The sequence below is a fragment of the Onychostruthus taczanowskii genome, unplaced genomic scaffold, assembly GCF_017590055.1.
Source record: "Onychostruthus taczanowskii isolate IOZ18803 unplaced genomic scaffold, ASM1759005v1 scaffold52, whole genome shotgun sequence".
Lineage (NCBI taxonomy): Eukaryota > Metazoa > Chordata > Aves > Passeriformes > Passeridae > Onychostruthus > Onychostruthus taczanowskii.
Window position 1 is genome coordinate 154376 of NW_024502791.1, and position 25195 is coordinate 179570.

The 25195-nt window shown below is 39.2% G+C and overlaps 1 protein-coding gene across 1 annotated transcript in view; it reads right to left on the reverse strand.

Annotated features, from left to right (window-relative positions):
- Positions 1-4181: 4181 nt before the first annotated feature.
- The window catches only part of ADAMTSL1 (ADAMTS like 1), a 294793-nt gene continuing 273779 nt past the window's right edge, over positions 4182-25195 (reverse strand). Inside the window, exons 25-30 of the mRNA XM_041416472.1 lie at positions 14326-14526; positions 13119-13299; positions 9825-10032; positions 7765-7874; positions 6662-6882; positions 4182-4887 (exon numbers count right to left, since the gene is read on the reverse strand). Coding sequence (XP_041272406.1) covers positions 4781-4887; positions 6662-6882; positions 7765-7874; positions 9825-10032; positions 13119-13299; positions 14326-14526 — 1028 coding nt within the window. The 3' untranslated portion in view covers positions 4182-4780. The remainder of the gene's footprint in view (positions 4888-6661; positions 6883-7764; positions 7875-9824; positions 10033-13118; positions 13300-14325; positions 14527-25195) is intronic.

The window sequence follows — 25195 nt, forward strand, 5'->3', positions numbered from 1 at the left end:
ACTGTTGATAAATAAATAAATATTTATATATATACACACACCTTTAAAGAAGAGGATGAAGGGAGTGGTTAAATCGATGATCCCCAAGCTGTGGTTTGCAGTTAATACGTACAGCCAGAATTAGCATTAGCTTCCCATCTGCATACACTGCTGATCTGGGAGCAAACTTGGCATTCAAAAGACTTTGAAAGCATCTCTGTTAAAAGTTATGTAACTGAATGAATGAAGCTTATTTACTCAATTACTAGCTCAAATGATTTGCTGAAAGCATTAAAAACTTTTGAGGAACTTTATGGTTCTGAAAATATGGAAAAGAGTAAGCTTTTGATTGACCTTCTTCTACAAACAGAGGTGTCAGTGACGCTGATCTAGAAGAATCAAATTTATTTATGAATCAATGCTGGTCCACCAAACAAACGGTAAGGCCTTTTTGTTTGATAGGTAGTTTGCAAGAAGAATCCTGACTTAAAAACTAAACAAGCTCCAACTGCAGTCCATATAATGACATCTAGAGAGCAGGAAAAAGATTTCTAGTTAGGGGTTACTTTGGAAAACTCTGGCTATGGCTTCTATTTTTTGAGATCATGCATGCAGACACAGATGCCTGGAATAGTTCAATTGTGCTTTCCTTGTCAATAAGAGGGGCTGGGAGTAGATCTTCTGTGGGGAACCTTTCTGTATCTTTCTTTTGGTCCAGAACTGCTTTTCTTTAGTGAGGAAAATTAGTCAGGAGAGCAAAACTGGAAGCTTGCTTTTAAGGTTGTGAGCACTTTTTGACTCGAGTAGTAACTAAAGCCATAAGCATAAAAGACAATAACTATACTTTTGAGAACATATGCAAACCTGTTCATTTTACACACACAACAGCTTCTACGCTTGTTTTACTGAAAATGAATGATGAAATTCCCATTGCCTTCAGTACTGTTACTGGGAAGTCTTAGGTCTGGTCATTGACTTGCTTGTCTGTGCGAGGTGTTACTTGTCTGCAGTTTAGGTATCTAAAAAACATTTGCAAAACATCATACAAGGGAAACGTCAAAAAATCACAGCAAAATTGCTGTTCCATTTTAGCAGACATATTCTTTGTCTGAAAAGGGCAACAGCTTAGTTTTCAAAATTCTATTTTTTTCTTTGTGAAGAAGGAATGTCTATTAACTTTTTTTCTTCTTTCCTCTCATAATTCAGACCATTACCACAATTCCTTCTGCACACACACGTCATGCTTCAGGTAGCTGGCAGGTCCATTACTGAAGGCAGCAGCTACCTGTAAGGATAGACTGAATTAACAGGTGATTTTTCAAGCCATAGATTGCTGAGGAAAGTTATGTCTTGAAGCATTGCTACATAAAAAAAGGAGTATAGTTTTATTGATCTTCATGGACCAGCTTTATACTTCTGCAAGAGCAATAAGGGTAAACCATTGGCAAATAAGAATAAAGCAAGGCAAATGGAGAATTAAAACATACCTCCAAGACAGGGTACAGAATCTTAATGGCTGGAGAGTTTTACAAAGGAGATAAGACATCTCCTCTTTCCCCAAGGCAGGTACATCTTGTGTACTTTGTGTAACAGGTGTGTGCTGCTATCATAATAAAGAATAAGGACAGGTTTGCTACTTTGGTTTTTGTTTCTAAGATTAAAAAACAACACGTCAGACAGTTGTAATTAAATAAGCAAGCTGCATTACTTGTACAAAAAGTTATAAATACAAGTTTGCTGTTATGTTTTCTCTTTAGAGAAGGAAAGCATCCTTTTAAAAAATAACCAGTAATTCTTATATTACTGAGATTCTGCCAAGTCACAATTCAGAAGACAGACATGTGAAATTAAATCCACACTGTGCAGAGACAACACAGCGGCTCCACCAGATCAGATCCTTTGTGTTTATCCTGTGCAGAGTTACACAGATACAATGGAACGTGATAGCTTGAACATATTTTGCTTTTACACAAAAGAAAATACTTCCCCATGCTGCATTTTGTTAACTAATGTATCAAAAATATCCATCACATCGTCATCATCATCATTGCTGTTATTATGTTATTAAGGAATTGTCCTTCATTCCATGCATAATTATAATTTCACAAGTTAAAAACATCATCCCTCCCTCATGTCATAATCTATAAAGCACTCTGTGCACAGTGAAGCAGATCCCCAATTAAATGCAAGTGCTATTAAAATTAAGAGAAATACACTATTACTATTGATTTTAGAGGAACAAAATTCTGGGGAGATTAAAAAAAAACCAAAATAGTTTTATCTGGACAAAATAATGTACAATTATTAATATTGCACTTTTTATACAAGAAATCCTAATAAATATACAGAAAAGATATACATTTACATACACAGAAAGTAATTATTCTTTTTTTTTTTTTAAATAAAAAGTTGCACTGATGCTTATTTCTTGAAGACCCATTTCTACCAAGAGTGTTCACTCCCAGATGAGTTTTGAAGTAAGCCAATTTGAGACAGATTAATGTCATGAACCTGGCACTGATCTCAATAATGGACCCCCAGTTTTACTGAAAAATCCACATACCATGAAAGCTGTAGCATAGCAGAACTTGAACAGCATTTCATAAATATATCACAGGGCACTAGCCCCAACAGTTATAGGAAAGGCACAACCAAACTTTTCATTTGGAGAAGGCCTTGAAGCAAAACTTGAGATCAGGTAGTTCTCCTTTAAAGTGTCACAATTCTCAAACCCTCTTCTTTGTAGATTTCCTCTAATTTTATTTTTATTTTTTTTTTCTAAGCAGAGTAGAGAATACCCGGAACTAATATCAGGTAGCACTTCACTAGCTGAATATCCACTGCAGCTGTCCAGGAGGAAAGACTCATGGCCTGCATGCAAAATTATGCTGTGAGTGTGATGTTTGAGTCTCATCTTTTAGATTTATCTTCAGGGTGTAATACCTGGAGTTAAAGATCTGCTTTATGGCACCTGTTTTTTTGTGGGAGGCAGCTGAAGAGGAGCAAGTTTCTTACAAATTATTTGCATTAGTCCAATGGTGCTGATACTAAAGTATTCTGTTTCAACTGAGTAGTAATAGCCATGAAAATTCAGAATAAAGTTCTTTTCTACCAGTTATCCAAAAGGCTTGGCTGCCAGGAAAGAGAAATTTCACACTAACAAAACAGAAAACCCCACTTCAAGTTCTTTTCCAAAACCTCAGGTCTGAAAGTATTAGAACTTTGGGAAGCAGTACCTCTTTTTTCTAAATAAGTATTAGTAGGATTCAGTAAGCAAAGTGTCTCCTGTTTATCATGTACAATTTCTATCTTTCCTGCCTATGCCCTCTAGGGAACAGTGTTTGCAGGTTTGTACTTAAGTGTGTCACCCTACTTGTTCTCCTTTTGCTGGTTAATCATTTACATCACCTCCACACCTCTGTGCTGAGGACAACCCTTCAGTTCCCAATCCTCCCTCACAAGCTCAAACTGGAAACATTTTCAGGTGTATTTAAGACCCACTTACGTTACAGACCATTGTTGAACTTCTCCAGACACCAGATCCTCAAAGATTACAAGGATGTCCCTTGCCTGGTATAGGAAGGAGAGAGGGGTTTAGAAATCAAAAAGATTTCCAATCTTGGATGTAACAAATAAGCTTATAAAGCAAACTCATGTTCTTGCGTTCTCAAGGTAGTCTAAGAGAGATGAGAGCTGCTCAGCAGAAAGAGACCTGAGGGGGCTGGTCAACACCTAAATATGAGCTGACTAAATATCAGCCAGCATGTGCCCAGGTGCCCGAGGTGGCCAATGACATCCTGGCCTGTATCAGCAATGGTGTGGTCAGCAGGGCCAAGGCACTGATTGTCCCCCTGTACTCGGCACTGATGAGGCCACACCTCAAATCCTGTGCTCAGTTCTGGGGCACTCACTGCAGGACAGACATTGAGGTGATAGAGCATATCCAGAGAAGGGCTAGGGAACTGGTCAAAGATCTTAAAGACATATCTTATAAGGAAAAACTGGGGCAGCTGTGGTTGTTTAGCTGGGAGGAGGCTCAGGGGTGACCACATTGCTCTCTACAACCGCCTGAAAGGAGATTGTAATGAGATGGGGGTCAGCCTCTTCTGCCATGTTTCAAACAACAGGATGAGAAAAAATGGCCTCAAATTGAGCTTGGGAGGCTCAGATTAGATAGAAAAAAAAAAAAAAAAAAAAAAAAAAAAAAAAAAAAAAAAAAAAAAAAAAAAAAAAATTCACTGAAAAACTGGTTGGGCAGTGCATTAAGCTGCCCAGGGAGGTGGTGGAGTCACCATCTCCGGCAGTGCCCAAGAAGAGTCTGGATGGTGCACCCAGGGAGAGTTTAGGGGTAGGTATGGTAGTGCTGTTAATGGTTGGACTAGATAACACTGAAGATCTCCCTGGACCTTGATGATTCTGTGATTCTGTAATATGATGCTAGGTTTTGACTCTGATCCTCTTCCTCACCTGTCTCTTGGCGTGTCCTGCAGGCATGTACACAGATTGAGGGGAAGCCCCACTCCTCTCATCCCATTTATTGGTGTCATGAGTCTCTCTGACTCTTTGTGGTCTACCCTCATGGCTATGTTTATCTGCATTCTGTCTCCCAGATTCATAGTAGGGAAAACTGGTCAAGTCCCTTTACAACAATGATTTGTTAAAGGTGTTTTTTTTTTTTAAGGGAAATAAATAAATAAAATGAAAAAGATCATTCCATCCATCTGTATTTTCTGCAAAAGCCTTTGCCCAGTGAAGAAAAGGCTGTGATCCCCTTGTTCCTCCATTTTCATCTCGTCTGTCTTCAAGATTTTCCACAAGTCCCACAGCAACGTGACTTAAATTGGGTGAGCTGGCAGAGTTTGAGCTGCTTCACTTTCTCACAGTACCTTGTGGTGTCTCTGCACTCCACTGCCAAAGGGGAAACAAGAAGAAGAAATAGTGATGAAGTTATGAACAAAGGATTTGTTACTTGAGAACATATATCCTTGGGTGCCCAGGAGGAGAACCTTTGTGGTAGGAGGTCTTACTGTGAGCATGAGCTTGACTTGCTGCAAAGACCGAATGTGGACTGCAAGTCCACAGGATCAATGAAGAATTGGTAGGCAACATTTACTTTCTGGGGAAAGGGCCTGGGGAAAGGGCTTCTGAAGCTGCTCCAACACTGTCAGTTTGTCATCTACCAGCATTTTAGAGAGGCTCTAGGAGTTTTCTAACAGTTAAACCAAAGATGAAGTACTAAGTGAAAGTGGATACTTGTTTTAACAGAGACACTTTGGCCAGCTTTCCACGCTAGAGGAGGCAGAGTGTGGGAGTGTCACCCAGCCGACTGGGAGTTGTCTTGAGTTTTTCACAGGTCAGAAACCACCCACCATGAAGATGTTAAAGACACCTTTTGAATTCCTCTAGGGCTTAGGTTCTGGTAGCACTTGCACAGTTTTTGAGGCCCACAGCCTCTTGATTTTTAGTTTGGAAAACTGTCCAGTATCCATTCCTGCAAGACTCTGGAATCTGGGACATTTCTGTATAGCAGAAAGAGGCTGGAGTGTCGGCAAAGGTCCTGCTTGATATCTGTAATCTCCCTCATTGCTTCAGCTTCCATTAGGGCGCCCCAAACTCAAGAGTTTGGACCTATGCTGAGAGGGAGCATCAGAGCTGGTGTGAATATAGGCAAGCATATATGGGTTCTGCTACTGCCTCTGCAATGATTGCAAAGCAACTAGCTTGCAAGATAGAGAAAGCGAGCATAATTTCCAAACAAGCACATTGTCTGTTCTCTTTTGTTCATTTATTTTGAAATTAGTAACTTTTCTAGTTCTCTGACAGGCCCAATTTGTTGCTTGTAATCTGAAAGAATGCAGTCTTTCCTGCAGGATTTCCCATCATCCACCTTCCCACTGGATTTGGACTACAGCTGTAAGTCTGGTTGTGATTCGTGGTTTTCTTTCTGTCTGTACCATTAACAGAAAGTTAATAATAGAATCATAGAATGGTTTGCATTGTAAGAGGACCTTGAAGATCATGTGGTTCCAAGCCTCCTGCTGTAGACAGGGATGCCTTTCACTGGACCAGGTTGCTCAGAGTCCTATCCAACCTGTTCCTGAAAACCTTCAGGGATGGGATATCTACAGCTTCTTTGGGAAACCTGTGCCACTGTCTCATCACCCCCACAGTAAAGAATTTCTTCCTAATATCTAAACTAAAACTACTCTGTTTCAATTTGAACCCATTCCCCCTTGTTCTGCCACTACATGGCTTTGTAAATAGTCTTCCTCCATCTTTCTTCTAAGTTCCCTTCAGGCACTGGAAGGTCACAAGTAGGTCACCTAAAAACAGGGCTGTACAATCCCACTTCCCTCAGCCTTTTGTCATATGACAGGTGTTCCATCCCTCTGATTGACTTGGTGGCCTACTGAGAACTTGCCCCAGAAGACCGCATGAATTACTTCTCATGCTGTTAGAAAGGAGACACAATCCCAGCATTAACACCATTGCCAAAAGCCTCCACAATGGGCAGTATTCCTCTCTGGGATGCTGAGCTTTAGACACTGGATTTTGCACAGGGCTGCGTTGGATGTTCCCCAGGATGCCCAGCTGCAAGGTCCAGTGCTGTGTTTCTGAGAGACGACTCTCCCTTCTCTGCTACTCTTGCACCAGTGAGCCTCCCCTCCTCTCAGCCAAGTACCGTTTTCACAGGGTGTGATGTTGCAGCGCTGCCAGTTTGCTGGTCGTGGCCTCCAGGAGCAGTGGTGCTCCATCACAGGCTTGTTGGTGCGGATGTGCACGCAGTCCACACGCCGTGACTGGAAGCCGTAGTTTCCGCATGTAGCTGTGCAGACTGTCCATAGGCTGACCCTCCAGTGCACACCACAGACATCAGTCCAGCAGTTCTGGGTGCTCAGTGGCCTGTGGGCAGGAGGGAGGGAGGGACAGCGAACATTACATATCCCACAGGTAATTCACTCAGAGTACTGTGTGGATCAGATCTTCCAAAGCTGCCAGGTGAGTCCAGCAGTTTTGAACTGCTCTCAAGGACCAGACCCCCAGTGGGTGCACACTGGTATACCAACAGCAGGCTAAATGACCATTTGAACTGTTTGAGGATTTGGCTGAAATGCCCTCTCCATAAAGGGCCAAAGCAGAAATCTGCTGAAAGGTGAAATGAGTGGTGACCAGTGTGGTCCAGCAAGACTTTGTAAATTTTTTATGGCTTTACAGCCAGTGGGAACAGAACCAATTCTCTGAAACCCTTATTTTTCTTTCAAGAGAGTCTCACAGAGGATGTATAGGCACACTTGGTTCATATCTATCACACAGGTAGTGAAAAGGCATGAGTGGGAGCCAACAAGCCGATTACATTAATATTCAGTCACGATCAGTCATAATTTATATACCTGTCTCATGTAAAGCAAATGTCATGACAATGTTGACAGTGCAGTTTATCTCCAGGAAAAGAAAACCTGCGGAGACCCTTTGTTTTCTGTTAGAGTTTGTGTTTAAATAAGTGAGAAGACTGGCAACTTAAGAAGATATAGCACAGCCTTGCAGTCAGGATTTGGCATGCATAGATTTTCCAGTTTCTGTCCAACTGGGCTGAAGCTCCTAGGAATAAATAGGGAACTCCACACTAAAAGCCAGATAAGATTCATTACACATAGCTGTACAGGCTGCAGCATGACCTCTTTATCACATAGGGTAAATCCATAATTTTTCAGTTTAGTCACTAGTTCATTGAATATCTCTGAAAAGGGTTGTGGGTTCAGACATAAGACATTTCTTGGCACCCACCTTGGTAAGGAACTGCACTGATGAGATGACACAGAAGTCCCATCTTTGGTCTGGCAAAATATCTGTCGGTGCTGTACAGCCAGTCGTGGTCCAATGCAAGGCCCATTACACTGCAAACACAGAAGATTCACTCGGGGGAGGTAAAAGATAGGGCAAGTTCCATTTTTTATAAAACTGCTAGTGAAATAAAGTGCATACTGCCATTCAGAGACTATTGAGATTTCAACTGCTTTCTGGACCTCTGCAAGCTTTGAAGGCTGACTGTGCAGCCATTTTCTGCTCTACCTTACTCTCCTCCAGCAGCATGTAAACTACATTTCTGCATCTGCTCTCTAGATTAATTACCTCTTCTCTTCAATAATTTAATTTTAAATACATCTGTTAGGGGAAATTAAATGCTCTCATGCCATTAGCCAAGAGGCTATGACCCATACTGGAAATCTCAATACATTACTTTAACTGTGCATTTTGCAGCACATGAATTGGCCAAATAACTAAGAATGCATTGAACCAAGGACATATTCCACTCCATTGAATAATATAAAAGCATTGAAGGACAATAAACAAAAGCAGGAAGCATGAGAAGCACAAAAGATATGCAAGCTTTCTCCAAAATTAAGGCCACCCTTACATATTCAAGCTTAACAATTACATTTCAGTTCAACTCTCCTAATCCTCTCCTTTGATTAAAACATAACTTGGTATAGTATGAAGCATGTATTTCTGCTATGTTAAAATTACATCAACTATTAGGAAACTGTTTTTCTAAGAATCTGGAAATTATATCAAAGAACAAACTGAAGGCTGAATGAGGGGTCATTAGTGTGAATCATTAGCTTAAAAACACCATGGGATTACACAGTGGAGAACAAAATTCCAGGAACATTAAATGAAGGAAAGGAACTAACTCTAGAGATAGGGGTAGAGCACGTTGGCTGTTTATTTTCTTTGTGAACTGGGAAAGTTGATTGCTACACCTGCGCAATGTGTGACCTGGTACCCCATAATACCACCAAGAAACATACTACTGAATCAGTGGTACATTCCTAACTACGTGTAGCAGTCTTCTGGCTTGGAGACTAGGCAGTATGCAACCATGTGGAACTTGAACTTTTTTATTGTCAGCTAGGTAGAATACATATTGTATCATAATGCACAGAGATGAGGTCTAAAATTCAGAAATTAGTTCTGAACTGATTGTCTCAGCTGAGTATGATGTCATGGGGAGCAATATAGCCCATAATGGTTTTTGCAAGGATGATCCAGTCCTTTCCTTGAAATTTCATAGGGAGTGAAAATTTTCTTCTTTGATATAAAGTGATAATTCCAAGCTTAATGTGCAATACAATAACTCAGTCACCTTTCAAGATTTAAACAAAGATGTTTTCAAGCAGTGAACAACAACATATTCTAGTAGCTGAAGGCACTTTTTGCTACTAACATTATAAAAAAAATCATGATGCAATGTAATCTGCTAAGAGAAAATTTGAAGATCTGCAAAACAACAGGAAGTAGTTTGAAAATGCTTTTAGCTCTCCATTCTGCCTTTTGTCGTGAAGCAAGTCAAGAAAGCTAACACTTTTTGGTATTCTCAGGCAACACCAGCAACTTTGTAAATCTTAATTACTGCACAGTCCTCCTGCCTTGAACCTTATCACAATCATCAGTCCTGAATCCAGCCAGTCAAGACTGAAGCACTCTCACTGGCTGGTAAGGGGAATTAAGACTTGAAGAAGGCTAGTTCCCAGATGTGTCATTAATCACTGTAACAAGGACCTATAGACCATTCTGCTGGAGACCACAGGGGTCTGCAGTAAAAGCCCTGTTCATGAGTGTGTTCATGTTCATGTTCATTTCTAGTGATTGTGAGAAGCTACAGAAATCCAAGCAGGCAGTGCATCATATACAGAAAGAAGGACCTGAACAAATTAGCTTCTGCCTCAAAGCCTGAAAACTATAACCTAAAGATACTAGGCTGAAAAATCACTATTCTCATTTTCTGTCTCTTTTTTTTAGCCCACATTATGAGACTGTCCTTGGAATGCTACTTTGTTCCTCACCTGGCCCCAGGAGGAAGCTGCCCACTCAACACAGGGCTGCCTGTTACAGCTCTGTGTGTCCACAGGGCGCTTGGACACCTGGGCACATGCCTCGTTGGACATGGGGACAGAGCTGCCTTTTGCTGTCAGGCGCTGGCATGTCACTCGCCGCGTCTGTAGGCCTCCACCACAGCTCCGTGTGCAAGGAGACCAGGATGTTACCATCCACCTGTGAGAGAAAGGAGAACAGGTCAGGGAGCAGGCAGGTGCCACTCTCTGCAGGATCCTTGGCATTAACTGGTCTTTGTCTATTTGACCAAAGACACGCAACAGCGGGTTGGCTCATTTAGGGTGTGATCCTGGAACATCTGAGTGTCTCAGCCTCCCACAGTTTTCACTGGAAACTGTTCAGAGGATGAAAGCTGAGACAACTGCAAATTTTTCATTAATTTATCTTTCTGAAGGCTCTTTGGGCCCGGAATTAATTTTCTTGCCCTTAAAGCTGTTTTTAGAGTCTTATAAATACTTGTAGCTCTGGCACAGGGGTTGTGCAAGTCTGCTTTTACACCACGGTGCCACAGAGGCCTCGGTCACAAGCTGCAGTGCAATGCTAGGACTTAGCCCAGTAGCACTCATTAGTAGGGAAAACTATCTCTGTGTAATTGCTGGAGTAGCTCACAGGCCACTTCAAACTTGTGAGAGAATAGCCAAAAGCCTGCTGGGTCCTGCTGGTGCCTGCTTCCTCTGCTGTACTCCTGACAGCTGACATAATCCAGAAAAGCTTGAACATTGCTCAGGACCAGTTAGCCCAGGGAAGGAAGGACACTGCCCTTTCCTCTTAAGGTCAGACCATGTGTTAACTGGCTGAGGCTGAGGCTCTGAACCCCTGTGTACTGGCATTTAAAAAATCCAGTCCAACTGGCTAAAAGGCTGTAAATAACAGAAAATAATATTCTAATGCATTTTGTCATTGTAAGGATCATTAGGTGAAACGCTCATACAGTCAAGGTTTGGGAAAGCGTTAGGTAGGAATAGGGAGAATGCAACTGATTGTTAGTTTTCTGAACAGTTTTATGGTAAGCCAGCAGTTTGCTTCATTAAATTTCTGTATACTTGGCAGGATTTGTGTGGTTTTGGGAGTAAAATACCGCCTATCACATCCCTCACCAGCAGTGTTTATGATTACTTTACAAAATAGGCAACAGGCATTCTCCAGTCCCATGGAGAGACATCCGTTTCTATTTCTCTGCCTTCTGCGGGTGATTAACTCCAGTGGTCTCAGAAACAAGTATAAACAAACATATTCCCAACCTGGAAAACAAGAACACTGGTACTCTTATGCAGTTTGGTGAGGCTGAATCTGCAATTTCCGCACTGCTTATAAAGCTCTGGTCTGCATGTCAATCAACTTTTATTTCCAAGCTTACATCTCAGCAGTTTCTGAGGAGCTGAGGGAGGACTTGGGGTTGTGTTACAATTCACGGAAGGTATAAAAAGACATAAACCATTCCCATGGAATTTATTGTCAACAGCAAGGAAAACTGCTGCTAATGAGCATGTTTCATATTTCATCAAATCTCTTTTGGTTTCCTTCTTATGGCTCAGCTAGCAACTCAGAAAACATTTGCCTGCAAAGAAGAGTAGGAATATACTTTAAAAGGTAATTAAAAATAAAAAAAAATAAAAAGAAACTTGCAATATGCCTAAGACACAGCAAGAGTCGTGAATCTGGCCACTTCTCATCAGCTTGCTTAGTACCTCTCCTTACCTCAGCTTAGACTGTCTTTTTTAAATACAAGTCGTAAATCACTGGTGAATAAGTGAATGTCCATTGAATGAGGGAAGTTGTACTAAATTTCTCTTGAGACGCTCACTGCTTTTAAGTGCTTGTATACTGAAACATAACACATCCACATTGGACATAAAGGAGAGGAGGGAGTAACACCATGAAAAATATGGAAAAACATGTTTACATATCTCAGCTAAGGAGATACTGAATTACAGAAGCAGGACATGTTTAATATGGAGGGAGCATAACACTACAGTGACTCTCTGGATAAGCTGAAGACATACTCTTCTTTGCACCAAAGGGTGTCAAAAAAAAAAAAAAAAAGACTTCATGAAGGGTGAAGTCAGAAAATAATTTATGTTGGAAATTATCTTTATTATCATAAAGTCCAATCATTAACCCAGCAATGCCAAGTCCACCATAAATACGTGCCCCTAAGCACCACATCTGCACATCTTTTAAATATGTCCAAGGTAGATGACTAAATCACTTCCCTGGGCCAACTGTTTCAATGCTTGACAACTCTTTCCATGATGAATTTTTCCTTAATAGCCAATCTGAACCTCTCCTGATGCCGCTTGAGGCTGATTCCTTTTGTCTTGTCACTTGGAAGAAGAGGCCAACCCCCAGCTTACTACACCCTCCTTTCAGGCAGTTGTGGAGAATGGTAAGGTCCCCTAGGCCCCATTTTCTCCAAAGTAAACAACCTCAGCTTCCTCAGGCACTTCTTATAGGACTCGTACTCCAGACCCTTTACCAGCTTCTCTCTCCTTCTTCTTTCTTGTAGTGAGGGGTGAGAAATTTGACACAGTAGTTGAGATGTACCAGAGGATAACCTAGGTGTAGCTAGAAGTCAGGTGTAGCTAGAAGAAGGTGTCCTGACTCATTTGTATACAGCAGTAAGCAAAAACCAGAGGACTACAAGGGCAGAGAGTTACAATTCCAAAGCAACCACAAGCTAGTGAACTCCAGAAAGAGGCAGAATTCAGTCCTCTTCATGCCCACTAGATCTGATGAGATATGCCCATTTTACAAAGATATTTTCACCCTGCTAAGGGAATACTTTGCAGCCGCAGCTACGGCTATAGTCCTGCCTGTATTGATTTTAAAGCAACAAAAGAACTCAGAATAAAATTATGAAACAGCTGCTAAACTTAGCTTCTTGTCTGTTATATTGTTGGGGCAAACTGATAAGAAGCCAAAAAAGAAATGATTCTACAGGTCTTCGGTGACAAAATTTCCATGCATTCAGTGCTCAGAACAAGCATGAAATTTATAACCAACACAGGGTATGACCCAAGACATTACAAGCTGTGAATTGTCTTTCTACCTTGTACTGTCAAAGTTTTCCACTAATATTGCTACAAAATCCCAACTGCCTGGATTTAGTACTCAAAAACTCCCTTTTAGCCATGACTTTTCCAAACAGGCAACAGAGAAACTGCAGTGGTGTGATAACCTGCACAAAGAACTCTTCCAGCACATCTTAAATGCACATAAGGTACTTTCACAGGAGACAGACGAACCGTGAAGGGCAGTCCCTTCTGTTGCACGTGATGGGCTGCAGGGATGGCTTGGGTGTCTCTCCGCAGTAGGATGCATTGACTTCGGCCCCATCCAGAAGGCACCTCAGCTGGGGCAGCTGCAGCCCTCTGTGGCCGCAGGAAGCCGAACAAGCTGTCAGTTTGTCCACCGACCACTGGTACTCTGCCAGGAAGTGTGGGAGAGGCAGGTTAACACTGAAAAACTGACAGCAGGCATTCGATTAGAATGGAGAGAGTTGAAGATGTTCTCCAGGATGAAATACAGGGATATGGTGAATTGGAGATACGTACCCCTGCAAGGCACCCGATTCAACCCCCTGACTGCCTTTGGTGTAACAAATCAAGTTTTCTGGTGCTTAAAAGCATCAGGCGTGGAAAGTTAATAACATAGTATGGCAGCTAGGTGAAGCCAGATACCAGTGAGCATCTGAATTTTTAAAGGTGTGTTACTTAATGAAGATACAGTTAGCTGTATCCAGCAATACAGCTAATACAGTTAGCTGTTCCCAGCAATATCTATGACTCTATGATCTTGAAACACTATCTTTTACCTGACAGTTCACACAGATCATTTGTCCTGAAGATAAATGTGGAAATAGCAACACACTCAGAATTTTATAGCAAAATTGAAGGAAAAGTTAAGTTCTTCACCTCTCCATCACTGACAATTGGAGCAATGAAAGCTGCATGCTTTGTTCCACCCCAACTGCACCACAATGTTTTTGTGGCTTTATCACCTTTTTTCTAGGAGATCACTAACAATAACAGTTCCAGAACTTTTACAATTAAAGTGTTTTCAAGGAAGAAGAGACTGTGAGACACTGACCTTCATGTATTAATAGAGGGACTTCTGTTTTAAGTGGTTTAAACTCTGCCACCTCTGTCTTGAATTTCTGGACAAGAAAATTGTCCAAGCTCAATGCAAGCACAGCTTGAATCAGGAAGGTGTGTTTTGTGCTCAGCAGGGCAGAAATATCTGGTGTCATTTTGGTAAAGTAAAACGTAAGACACGGTAAAGTACCCAGTAGTCCTGCAAGTCTATATCCATGCCAAGAAACCACCAAGACATCTTTTTCCTGATATGCATGGTGATGATTTCAGAGGGGAGAAATTCAGGATGAGAAAGGCAGTGCAGGGAAGTCCATGGCAAGAGTTTTCCAGGGTGAAATGAATGAAATGGAAGAGTTACCTTGTATAGCCAGGGTCATTACTTGTGTGAGTGAGCCAGCCTCATTCTGAGCAAGGCAGCTGAATTCACCATTAGTGAAATCACTGACATTGAGTATATGAAGAATCCGTCCTGCTGCCAGGAGTTGATGTTGCAGACTGAGAGGCTCACCAGAGTAAAGCCAGGTAATGTTTGGGGTTGGATGCCCATCAACAGCACAACCTAAAAAATAGGTACATGAGAAAAACCTGCTGATTACTAAACCAGGTATATGCTTTGAAGTGGTCAAAATTAGGAGAAATAGTTGATTTCATCCCATTTTCTCCTCACTTTCTCATAATGACAAAAAATAATTCTGTAATAAGGAATACCTTCTCATCATCCAGAATAAAATCCAAAAGACAGATAATCTGCAGATTGGAAAATCCAAATTAGTTTGGAATTATTTATATCAGACCTTCTAAGGTTCCCACTGTTTTTGATTATACTCATATTGGTATTGAAGAAGGTGGGATAGTGGGTTATAAACCTGGCATAAACTCACGAACCATTCTCGAACGTGCAATACAAACGCAACTTGGTCTCCAAATTTTCTACATAACCTACAGGACCACATTCTTTCTCTTTCTTTTAAAAACATTTTTAAATGTTATTTATTGTTTCTGTTATATTAAAAGTCAGACATTTTTGTTATACAAAAAAAATTTGTTGGAAAACCAAAGAGATAAAATTGAGCCTTTACAGGTTTGCTTGGGTTGTGGTTTGTTTGTTTCTTTGTTTTTCTTTTTTGTCACACAAGAAACAGCAACTGAAAAAACTCTGATGTTCTAAAGCATTGTGTGAGATCTATGGATCAGCAGCACAGATGAGATTTAAATTCTCAGTGAGTTCTTTGTCAGTTGACCTGAAGGAAGTGCATCTACAAGACACCTTTTGCTTTTTACTGTGGTTCTCATATCAGCTGAACACTTTGCCAGTTTCACGATGAATTGCAGGAAATTTGTGAGACTGGTATAACTTGGGAAAGCCAGCTAAGTTGTTTTGCCTATTTCCTGGGGAGAAAATTAAGAACTAGTCGTTTTCCATAGCGTAATCCATCGCCAACAATTGCAGCGGTAGGGAGGCAGAAATGCTGTATGTGAGGGATGGCATATTTCACTAGGACTGCTTCTGGTTTAGGCTTGTCCTGCCATATTACTGTTTAGGCAGTAATATGTATGTCATTGAGACATGAAAGGTCTCTAAGTTTCTGCAAATGCAATCTACTCTGATTAGTTCGTTATACTGAAGCTTTATATATTTTTTTAATTAATACGTATGTGCATGAATTACTATATTGTATACAAAACCCCTTCCGAAAGAACTGGCCTTTATAAGCAAACATAACATATATGCATCAGCTTTCACATGAGTACTGTTCAAAAGGAATGGGATAAAAAAAGGAAGAGTATGAATTTAAAATACTGAAACTAGAAGACTCTTCTAAGATGAAGGAATAATCCATCAGCTGATATTTCAATACTGCCATCTCCATGTAATTTGATTACCACTTATTATTCACTGAGACAAACGAAGATGTGAATGTGAAGCCTCTGTAGCTTCACTACACGATTAACAGATGCTGCAACATGACATTTTTGTTACTGCTCTTCCTTCCATTCTTGTTGGTCCACCAGAGGAGAACTTTGACTAACATATACTGGGCAAGTAAAGTTCAGACAACAAAATATCATTGTCATTAATCTGCTCAGGAAGGTTCAAGAGTTTGATTTTCAAACATCATTAAGACCAAATCCTTGACTTAAGGAACTTGTTACTTAATTTAGGAACCCTTGTGACCCTTTTGCATTGGGTTATACCTGTAAACTAACTAGGGGATTGGGTTACTGTAGTCTTTGCTTTTGTGCCTTTTGCCATTAATCATACCTCCAACTACACTATTCCTATGACAGAAGATAGTCTCTTGCCCAGCACAATTGAAGCTCTCTTGCTTATAAAGCAGAAGGTCTCACACAAGACGGAACATGCCAGTGGTGACCTGTGGTATACCCCAGCCATTTTCATGCTGAGGGGTAGATCCAGACACTGGGGAGAAACTGTCTGCCATTCAGGAGGATAAATACTGGGGCTCGCACTGATGCAGTGGCTACATGAGTCTTTGCTAGCTCCCTGTTGCTGTCAAGCCCTGCCTGTATGCACAGTGGGGAAGAAAGGGCTGGATACAGCTGCCCGTTGGGACTCATTCACTCCATGAAACTGGTATTTCAGAGCAAGGGCTCCCCAGCAAAAGACTAACACACGCACAGTAGACTCTGCGGTCACGATGACAAAGTTGTACTGGAAATGAACTAGCAAAATAAATGCAAACAAATGTTTAAAAATAAGGAAAAGGGGGAATCAAAAAGCAGAAGGACAGAGTGCAAACTGCCCCTAGTGGTTTCACCTCTTCCCTTTTTTTACTTGTATTTATAAGGGTGAAGAGTCTGCTGTTTAATTTCTTTGGCAAGATCTAATGCAGTTTCTTCCTTGGCAGTTATCTCTACCCAGCACTCTATTCCTGACAACAAAGACACAGCATTCTCTGCTGCTCATTCCCTTTCCCTAATTTTGTAAGCTCTCTACTCCTGCTGTTTCATTTTTTCCACTTCTGTGCTGAAAAATAACTCGTGCATTTTCCAAGATACTCATTCTCAAGTAAATGAGTGACATGAAAGGTTTTAGCCCTATAGTTTAAAGGCTGCCTAAGTAAAAACAACGAAAGCAAAGGAATATAGAGGAAATGGACAAAATTAAAAAGTGGCTATAGGGCTTTTGCCTAGATTATTCCAATTATTTTGTAGTTTACTTGTCCTTTAAGATTAGTGTAGGTCAGCACATAGCCACAACAATTAAAACAGGCATGTGGTGAGCCCAGTTTTATTGTTTGCATTTGCAAGTCTGCAGAGCGTAAATGCAGAAAGCAGAAAGGTCAGCTTGATGCTACACACAGATGAGATGAACCTGAATTCAGCATGCAGATGGTCCTAGTTCATGCTGTTTTTCTTTTAAAAAATATGGTTAGGAAAAACAATACTGTCTTCTTACTACTGACTATTTTACTAGTCTAACATAGTATTTCTACTTCCAAAATTTTTATATATATACTATTAGCTAAAGTAACAGCCAGCAATCAGTAGTTTGGGGGAAAACTCTCCAAAGCTATTGCCTAGATATGCACTACCAGTGAGTGATTATTACTTAACAGTAAAACTTTACTGATACCTATTACTCACTTTTCACAAGTGATGTCTCCTATACATTTCCCATGTGTATGGATTCATACGCTGTGGTATAATATTTCATGCATAGTAAGTGAGAGCTACAGTACAATCAAATCACATGTTCCATCAATATCTCCTTATCTTCCAGGAACAATTTTAATATCATTTAATGCAGATTACTAATACTTACTCTTTATTTCCCCAATCCCTGTGGACATTGACTGTTTTATCCTTTCAATGCTCAAACCCCATCCTTATAATGCCTAAGAAGGAATAGCTGTCCTTGTTTCCAGACAGCACAGCTATTGCAGAATTTTCAGGTGTTGGAACCCTTGGGAAGATGATCAGGAAACACACTTCTGGGACTGTTTTGAGCAATCAAAGTTCTGGCATGAGAGGGCCTTTCTCCTTCAATCCTTGGAAGTGGAGAAAGAAAATATTGCCTTCATCCTCCCTTCCAAAGATTACTGGGACTCAGAATTCATTCAAAGCCAGAATGAACTACTGATGTGCAAAAGCTGGAGATAGAAACAAAAATCTAATAAAAATGACATCTAGTAGGGAAAATGTTAACAAGGATAACAAGGCATGTTTGGAAAGGGAAGACTGATGTTCCACAACAAATCCAGCAGTCTCTCAAGAGGAAAGAATAAATGCACACTCCAGGATAAATTCACCTTTACACCACCAAATTCCCCATTACACCTTTGCAATAGTTTCTGAATGACTGTAGCTGCAGAAAGGCTCTGGGCTAACATGCTAAGACTAGGAGAAGAAAATACAAAACATGCACCACTTTTGCACTTTCAGACCTGATAAAAAAAAGGCAAAGGCTGTTGATATTAGGATCCCTTTTCTTTTTGGCAGCCTGTCACTGTATAGAAAACATCAAGTGAATAAAAATATAAAATAAAATATAAATATAAAATAAATATAAATAATATATACAAATATATAAAAATAGAAATAAAGATATGTAAATAGAAAAATATAAAATAAAAATATAAAAATGTCAAGTGAATTTTGCAAGTGCTAAATACATTTGAAAATGTGAATTAAAAAAACCAAACCAGCACTGACTTTAAAATAGGTGTCTAATCTTTAAATATAGATTATTTTCATGTCTTCATATTTGTCTAACAAATAACTCTCTAATTTACTGTTGACAGCATGATTAGCCCCAGGAAATGCTTCTAATATTTATTAAAGATGGAATCTGAGTAAAGACTTCAGGCCAAGATCAGGTAGTTTCTTTGATTTTGTATTTCTGTTATTTTATTGACCTCTAACAGAAATGAGTTGTGGACCACAATAAATGGTATTAATGCAATAAATGTAATGCTGCTACAAGACTTGAAACATGACAGTATTTCCACTCTAAACTCTACATTTAAGAAAATAAAGTATGCTTTCTAAATAGAAACCAGATAAAGGATGAAGTGAGGAACAAAATGCTTTGAACAAACTTTGGAGAAGCCACGTTTCAATCTGAATAGATACAAGTTTGGTGCTGAACTACTATGTTGTGGCTGACACTGTGCTACTGTGTTCACACTGTGTAGGTGATTACTGGTAGTGAGAAACAGTTCCCCATTTTCCTCTCAGGGCTAATTTTCTCCTTAGCTGACTGAAATGAGAAATGCATGTTAAATGGAACAGAGTTAAAATTCAATTCCATCCTGTATGTAACATAAGGATGAAAAATTCACAGGATGTATTCAACTTTTAAACCAGCTGGAAGTAGGTAAGATCATGTTTGAAAGTCACCTGTGCGTAATACCTGTTTTGCTGAAGAGGCAAAACTAAGAGACATGTCTTTGTAGTTTCTCTAATGGGGAAAGATCTTTCAATATACTATAAAGTGACAGACACCTAACTGTTTGCTATTATGCAAATTGCTTCTCATTGCTTTCACACACTGAATGAAATAAAATTTATAAAAGGCAATGGAATCTGGAAAAAAAAACCAACAAAAGAAAGAACTAGTATTTTTATAAATACAACTTTTACTTATATTTTTTTAAGGCAATGAATTTATGCTAGGCAAGGAGAACCATATATTTAGGAATTCTTGAAATAAGCCAATTGAGTTGATTACAGTAGCACTTAAAAAAAAAAAAAGAAAAAAAAGATGGCATTTTAAATAACTATTTATGGCTCCAAAGGTGCGGTTGAAACATACTATACTAAACATATGACATGGTTTTTAACAGTTCTCAAAACACCACAACCGGTTACCCAGTGTAACACATGCCACACATGTTGTCTTTATATCACTTACACAGCATTGCAAATATACATACTATTCAACAAAAATTGAGTCAGGCTCATTCCCAGCCCCACAGTGGTTGTGAAAAATGTTCCCACATACACAGACACATGGTGGGGCCATTAAAAAGCAAAGGAATTTTCAAGCTCTGGTAGTTAATACTGCTTCCTAAAACAGTCTGACATCCTACACACTGAGAATCATGCATGCATTAATAAGGACTGTTCTGAATACAATCTGCAATCAAAAATCAAAGCCTATAGTAATGGATACAGCACTTAAATGACCACTTAAGGTAACTTTGATAGGTTTATTAAGTTCATGATAAAAACAGAAAAGGAGTTAAACTGTAAACTTCTACCCCACCACTGCCACAGCTCCAGGTTAATTGTCCATTTATGGGAGAAAAATGGAAGTCAGATGAGACTCATGGAACAAGCACTGAACAACAGTACAGCACAAGGAGTTCAACAAAAGACAGAGCAAGAGCTGGCACATAATGCAATTATCAAGTTGCAAATGTCAGTGCTGCTGCACTGAAATGAAGAAGTTTTTCTTTCTTTCATAACCCAGCATAAACTTGCTATGTTTTGAAACAGCATCTCAGGCGGCACTTGGAAAATAAAAAAAGCAGAGCAGAGGAGGTAGAGGGCAGACAGTTTGGGAAAGGCAGTGATGCCTGCTCCAGAGAGGCTGTAACTTCTGTCCTTTTGAGAGATGTGAGGATTATCACAGAGGGAGAGGTTGCTTCAAAACTTGTATTGAGAAGACCTTTAGTCAACATGTCAGAAATCCCACAGTGTTTCAAACTCCCTTAACACTTTCACTAGAATAATTCTCAAGTTTTGCAAGAGTCTAAAAGATCTTTTATGTGAAGGAAGCTGGCAGAATAGGAGGTCTCCATATCAGGATACCCTCAGCAAGTCTGATACTTTTATTTAGCCACAATGATTTTTCTCAGTGGAACTCTGCATTACTTTCATTAGAAAAAAATCTAGGTCAATGATTCAGGTAAAGCTTAGAGACAAAAATTCAAGAGCTGCAACTCCTACAACTAACTCAAAATTCAGCATACGTTGCCCCAAAGGCCAGTGATATTATTTTATATGGAAGCATTTTTGACCACTACTATAGATCAGTGGTTGTCAGATTAGATCATTCATGGCACAAAATAGCAGGCAGGAAAAAAACTCAAAGCAGCAGATTGCCTAGAGGACAACACTCTTTTGACTCTGTGTTCAGAGCTTGACAGTGGCTGGACTAGTCTCTAATTGCCTGAAAAACAAATACTGTTTTAATGTAGCCAAAATGTTCAGCATTCAGAGGTATCATCACGTAATTTTTAACCCAAAATGTATGCAGTGTGTATTTGCAAAAGAAAAGCCACACATTTCAATACAATCCTACAGTGTAGTCTGACAGTCTGCTGTACTCTGATGTAGAAGGAAGATGCTGGAACAGTCTGTGAACTTTTTACAATATTTAGGATGTAATCAATGTGATAGTATGTGATCAGGCAATTAAGTGCAAAGATAATGGCACATTCTTGATCTTAATTTTAATTCTAGTCTTTACAGAAAGGTCATGTACCTACCTGGAAATTCTCACACATATAGTGATAAAGCAGACTTTTCACTGAGACACAAATTGAAAGACAGATAACACAATTAAAAGGACAGGCTATCCCATGAATGTACCTGATACTTCATCCTCATCACACTAGACATAACGTTAATAACAAATAAAGTTGCTAAAAAATATTATTAGAACTTATTTTCAAACATGATGACCAATTTATTACAGAGAATGAGAAAAAAAGACATAGAGCAAAGTAACTTCTCAAATATTCATGATTTTATCTGAATCCTAATGCACAGCTTCTGCAGCTGTCTTCTTCCTTAAGGGGAGCACAGATACCAGTTTAGTTGTAATTACTCACAAATTTTCTTTTTGCTAGCTTTGTGCAGATTGCAAATTATTTTGCATTTCTGCTTCAGATTTTAATACAGCAATAACCCCCAAATATAGTAAAATTAAAAACAGGCTCATGGTAGAGATGGAAAGCGCAAACGGGAATTACAAGAAAACATACTTTCCAGAAGATATACCCTTGCTCTTGAGTGAACACTGAAGAATTTGTACTGATGAGATCAGTTGTGTTCATTGGGATAATCAATTGCTTTTTACACTGATTTTTGAACAAGTGTCAGTTCTGTGGGAGCCAGATGTTATGGCACATTACTTAGCAAGCAATTACAGCATTAACTTATCTGGCTCTTCTTGAAAGAGTTTGATCCTGACATTAGCCTATCTATCTGATCTGGTTCTTCACCTAAAGCAGTCAGCTGTACATTTGGCTCACTATAATGCACCCAAGAACATGCAAAAAACTTTAGGTCAATTTTTCTGTCTGCTGTCATGTCTAGATAACCCTTATACCTACTGGCAAGTACTAGTCAGAGGCTTGAAGAGATGCCCTCTAAAATAACAAAAAAACCTGACCCCCATCCTGAACTTTGGGCTTTGGCTCCAAGGCACTTGGACCTTTTAAGTAATTTATTCAAACTCAGAAGGCTGGCCATTGCAAGCAAAGTCAATCTTTTTTGATTCTGCTTTCTGGGTGGTCATCCAGGAACCTAAGCAATTCTACTGGAAAATGAATGGGATATGCTACTGTCAGTAAAAGAAAAAAGAGAATGAAATACAGTAAATTTGGTACAGAGAAATCCTTTGTACCTCCTAAGTGAAAAAGTTTTTGTTATCACTATGTCATAAAAAGAACTGAATTTCAAATATATATATTTGCAGAACAAGGCTTTGTTGTGCAGCTGGTCATCTTCTGAAGCAGCAGTGAAATTGGCAGCAATGCTGCTCTAATTCTGTGGTCATTTGGGGTAATAAAAGCAGAAAGAAACCTGCTTTTTAGGACTATGTTTGCAGTGCTGATAGTTAAATCATGTTCTAATTTGTGAAGTGAGTAAATATGGAAGTAATCAAGGAAAACACAATAAATACGGTGCAGCAGTATTTCCTTTTTTTTTTTTTTTTACAATTGACTGTACTTTTCTGGTCATAGAAAAATACACTTTGTGATCTAACTTCACTGAAATTTTCAGTATCCCTTACAAGTAAGGAGGGATGGGAACCAGACTTCAAATAATTGCCTAGGCTTTTCTCCATTTATTCATATTCCCAAAATATTCATATTCAGATTCCCAAAAAATACCATTTTCCTTCTGCCCTCTTTACTTCAGTCAGAAATTTTACAGGGAGTACTACATGTTCGTATTCCTAGAAGTATTCATTTCTGAAATTTGTTCCAATGTTCCTGCAAAAACTCTCACTTAAATATAACACATGCATAGATGTCATTAAAGCTTCATCTTTCACTGTACAACACAATTACAACACGCTCAGTATAGTTCAGTGCTGAAACAAGGACATATTTTAAAATCATATTTTGTGTCTTTTGCCAAGTCTGCTGACTATTTGTCTCCAATAATAATGCTATATATACAAGAAGTTGTAGTGAATCTCCATGAGGATTTGTAAGATCCTCAATTTCCCACTGAATTATATTCAAATACAGGAAATATCAAGCTTGAACCCAAATGAAAACAAATATTCTTGGCCCAAAGCTTTTTCTGCAGGAGTGTTAAAAGTCAGGAACACTGGATCCTACAACCTTGATTTCTGCCAATACTAACATTAACAAAGCTGAAGACTCATGGAAATGTGTCCAAGGACTTGTGTAAAAAAAAAAAAAAAATCATTGATACTTGCAGCATTGATAAAGTACTGAAAATATACGAGCTTAGGATGTTTCTATAATTCCAAAAGATAACACCATGAAGTAATCAGAATTGACAGAGGTCAAATGGTCATGAATATTTTTGAAACCCAAAGAATTCTTATCCGGTGACCAACAAAATACATTTTCTGTGAAAAGAGCAGTGTTCCTTGTAATATTTTCATCACCAACATTCAGGAAAAATGTAACCAAATTTAAAAAGTCCCAAAGACAGAAACATTAATAAGATTAAAACACATAATGTAAAGTCTTTTTGTGTGTCTGCCATGAACCAAGAACACCAGAATGTGCATGACAGTCTGTGGCTCGTCAGTGATTGCAAAATTGCAATACCATAAACCCCAGAAATACTTCCAAGCCCATGGGTGTTCTAGCTCTGCTTTGGAGATAATCCTGTCCTTCAGTGGTGTCATCTACAGATAACAGACAAGTGACTACTACACAGTCTGACAATGAATGTTAGGACTGGGGAGGACTGCAGTACTCTGCACATATTTTCAACATTTGTGAAGGAGCAGGAAAAGCATCTATCTATGCAAGCCACCATCTACATCATGCTCTTCAAGTGGATGATGAGTTGGGCCTGGAAAGCTGGCTGGAATCTCAAAACTTTAGAAGCAAAAGTACATAAGATAAAAATGTTGCTGATTCTGTTGGGCAAGGCATGGGTCTTTTAACAGGTAGTTTCCTCTGCTTTTGTGAAGGCACATAAATGACTTCTCAATGACCCTTGCAATGAGAAGGAAAACCTCCAAACCAGATATCTGTGTGTTATGACACTGATCTTTATCTTCTGCAACCCCCTGAAATTTAAATAGAAAAAGCTCATAGGAGATGATTCCAGACAGCAAGTTTATAATTTTACATGGTTGAAATGCTGGTGAAAGCATTGCACAAACACACTTTGTAAAAGACAGTGTATAGCATGTATAATAATCCAGAAGTTATATTTATCTCCTTGCAGCTCAGTTTATATTTTTTTTTATATTTGATACAGATGTTAATTTCCAAACAAGTTCTTGTCTGCAGCTATAGATTTCCATTGCTGTATTAATATTTGCTGTTTGCATTTTTTTTAACACCCCCAAGAAACCAGTAAATTGGTCAGTGGTTAATGAAGTTTTGATTCCCATTTTTCTTAAACTGTGGCAAACCCATGCACGACTTTATCCAGATTTCAAACATAATTTTTCATCTTTGTTGTCTTTAACTCCTGTAAAAGAAAATGTTCGCCCAGAGCTTACTTATCACTCATTTTCTTCACATTTCACTCTGTTCCTTTGCACATATCCTGTTTTCCTTCACTACTCAACAATTCCTTATATGTCTAGATTTCCAAATATATGTCTAACTGAATACCTTTTGAGTCCCAAGAGACACTGGTGCCTAACAGTAGCACAGACAAGGGATCTCACACATAGCAATTTATAGTTTTTATATGGGACATACAGAGAATGTACAGCCAACACCTCGACATAATAAATTATGAAGGACTTAGCAGGATTAAAGTACATTGGGTGGATAGTAGAATTTAAAGAATCAATGGACAAT